Consider the following 2,763-nt stretch of genomic DNA (forward strand, 5'->3'; position numbering starts at 1 on the left):
ATAAAAATATTGATAAACATAGCCATGACAAAATCGATAAAAATATTGAAAAAAATATCTATAACCAAATCGATAAAAATGTCGATAACAAAATCAATAAAATTATTCATAACAAAATTGATAAATATCCATAACAATAAATATTGATAACAAAATCGATAAGTATTGGTAAAAATACCGATAACAAAATCGATAAAAATATCGATAATAAAATCGATAAAAATATCCATAAAAATATCCATAACAAAATCTATAAAAATATCCATAACAAAATCGATAAAAATATCCATAACAAAATCGATGCAAATATCCACAACAGAGTGGGTAAATATCGATAACAAAATCGATAAATATCTATAATAAAATCGATAAAGATATCGGTAACAAAATCGATAAAAATATCCATAACAAAATCGATAAAAATATCCATAAAAAAACCGATACAAATATCCACAACAGAGTGGGTAATTATCGATGACAAAATCGATAAATATCTATAACAAAATCGATAAATATCGATAACAAAATCAATAACAAAATCGATAAATTTGATAACAAAATCGATATTATATCGATAAGTTCCGAAAATATCGATAGCAATTTGATAAAAATTTCGATAAAAAAGTATACAAAAATATCGATAACAAAACCGATAAAAGTATCGATTATTTTATCCATAAGTCCCCAGAATACCGAAAATCTCAAAATACTTGCTAGATTAAGTCTCTGTGTCTCTCCCTATATCCTTTCCTCTTTATTTACCTTTATTTTAATCTTTCTTCCCCTATCTTCATCTTTATTTTTATCTGTATCCTCATCCTCCTCCTTGTCTTTACTTTTATGTTTATCATTTTCTTCATCTACATATTCTATATCTTTTGCTAAGTGTTATTCTTTAACCTTTTATTAGCAAATTTTTGTTAAATTAATACCATATGCATACACACAAGAAGTACTTTCAGCCCCAACCATTTCCGGTGCACCATTTCCGTGGCAATATTCCCGTTGCATCATTTCCGTTGCATCATTTCCGTGTGCAATTTCCGTTGAATTTGCCAGTTTACTCCCAACCAACCAACCAACCGCAGCTAAAGAAGTTTCACTTCAAAAAGTCCCTGAATTTTGAATATATTTTACTAAAATTTTTCACATAACCATTTTTCAATATTATCTTAACTTTTCGTACCTATTTTTTAGATTTGCCCATATATTCTTGTACCTATCTCTAATTTTTACTTTTATTTCTAGAAATGGTTCGATAACGGCCCACCTACGACATTTTGGCTTTCCGGATTCTACTTCACTCAAGCATTTCTCACCGGTGCGCAACAGAATTTTGCACGCAAGTACGTTATACCAATCGATCTGTTGGTTTTCGACTACGAAGTTTTGCACATGGAGGAGGACCAAACTAAAGGCGTTGCTGCCCCAGCTGATGGCGTCTATGTGTATGGGGTATTTCTGGAAGGTGCATGTTGGGATCGCGTAGGTAATTGGTTAGGAGAATCACGCCCGCGTGAGTTATTTGATCACATGCCAGTGATTTGGATGAAACCTGTAAAGCGTAGTGATCTCAAAGAACAACACGTCTACATTTGTCCGTTATACAAGACAGCGGAACGTCGCGGTGTGCTCTCCACCACAGGTCATAGTACGAATTTTGTTGTGGCAATGCTTCTGGAATGTAATCCGAAAACAGATTTATCACATTGGATTGAGCGCGGGACGGCGTTGCTGTGCCAGTTGAGCTTCTAAGCGGTACTAATTTTACATACATGCATACATACTTAGATAATACATTGACACATACATTCATGTATACATACTAGGGCCTTCAATCCCGAAGAATCTTAACAATCCCGGGATTTCGGGATGCAAAAAGTTCTAATTCCGGGATCCCGGGATTTTTCAGGATTTCGACTTCATCACAACTTTTGCATGTAACAGTAGGTTCGCCTTTTTTAAACCACACAGATTCATTGTCACCCTTTTTGGTCTTACAGGGAGCATAATGCACCTTAGTAAAAGAGTCCGTAATTTAATGTCTAAATATTTTTATAGTATTCTTAATTATCTATATTAATTGTAAAAACCACTGACTAATATCTTCAGAAATTCATTTTCCACAAAACGCAAACAAAATAAAATGAAAAACAACCCTTCTACACTGTAAAATCTTGTTGTGTTTTCAATTTCTACCAGATTTTTCGTTATTACACAGGTGTTGCACAAAATGTTTGAACAAGTACAGATATTCAGGCAGGTTCTGAAATTCACGTCCGGTGCAAATGCCTCAAGTTCACTTTGAATCAAATTTTTGGTGTTCTGTATATCTCGTTTTTCATGTTAAATGAATTAATTTTTTCGTTTTCAACATCTCTTTTATTCCGTAAATTCTATTCTGGATCCCGGGATTGAATTAGGGCATTCAAAAATTTTGTTGAATTTTTCTATTTTTTTACAAAGTTTGAAATTTGGTTCTTGTTAGACAGTGAGTTGTATTTTTATAAAAAAATAAATATGAAACGAACAAAAAAAAAAATAGCCGAAACTGGTCACAATGTCGTGTCAATATTATTTTTCACATGACTGTATGTGGGCGTGTCCAACCCCGCTCACCTTTACATATTGCAGTTTTTACTCTTAACAGACCTAAGGTAAAAATTTTATCCCCATATGTTCATCGACGCTTAGTCTTTTTGAAGACTCAACAAAATCTATTTTCGGGTGCCACGATTTGAATTGGTGGAAGCTGTTGGTTGA

At 33.0% G+C, this 2,763-nt stretch overlaps 1 protein-coding gene across 1 annotated transcript in view; it reads left to right on the forward strand.

Moving 5' to 3' along the window:
* The window catches only part of LOC118741512 (dynein heavy chain 9, axonemal-like), an 18,847-nt gene extending 16,654 nt beyond the window's left edge, over positions 1 to 2,193 (forward strand). Inside the window, exons 4-5 of the mRNA XM_036473511.1 lie at positions 1,198 to 1,201; positions 1,249 to 2,193. Of these exons, the coding sequence (XP_036329404.1) occupies positions 1,198 to 1,201; positions 1,249 to 1,755 (511 nt within the window). The 3' untranslated portion in view covers positions 1,756 to 2,193. The remainder of the gene's footprint in view (positions 1 to 1,197; positions 1,202 to 1,248) is intronic.
* Positions 2,194 to 2,763: the final 570 nt, after the last annotated feature.

The sequence above is a fragment of the Rhagoletis pomonella genome, unplaced genomic scaffold, assembly GCF_013731165.1.
Source record: "Rhagoletis pomonella isolate Grant_MI unplaced genomic scaffold, Rhpom_1.0 Rhpom_scaffold_00006, whole genome shotgun sequence".
Classification (NCBI taxonomy): domain Eukaryota; kingdom Metazoa; phylum Arthropoda; class Insecta; order Diptera; family Tephritidae; genus Rhagoletis; species Rhagoletis pomonella.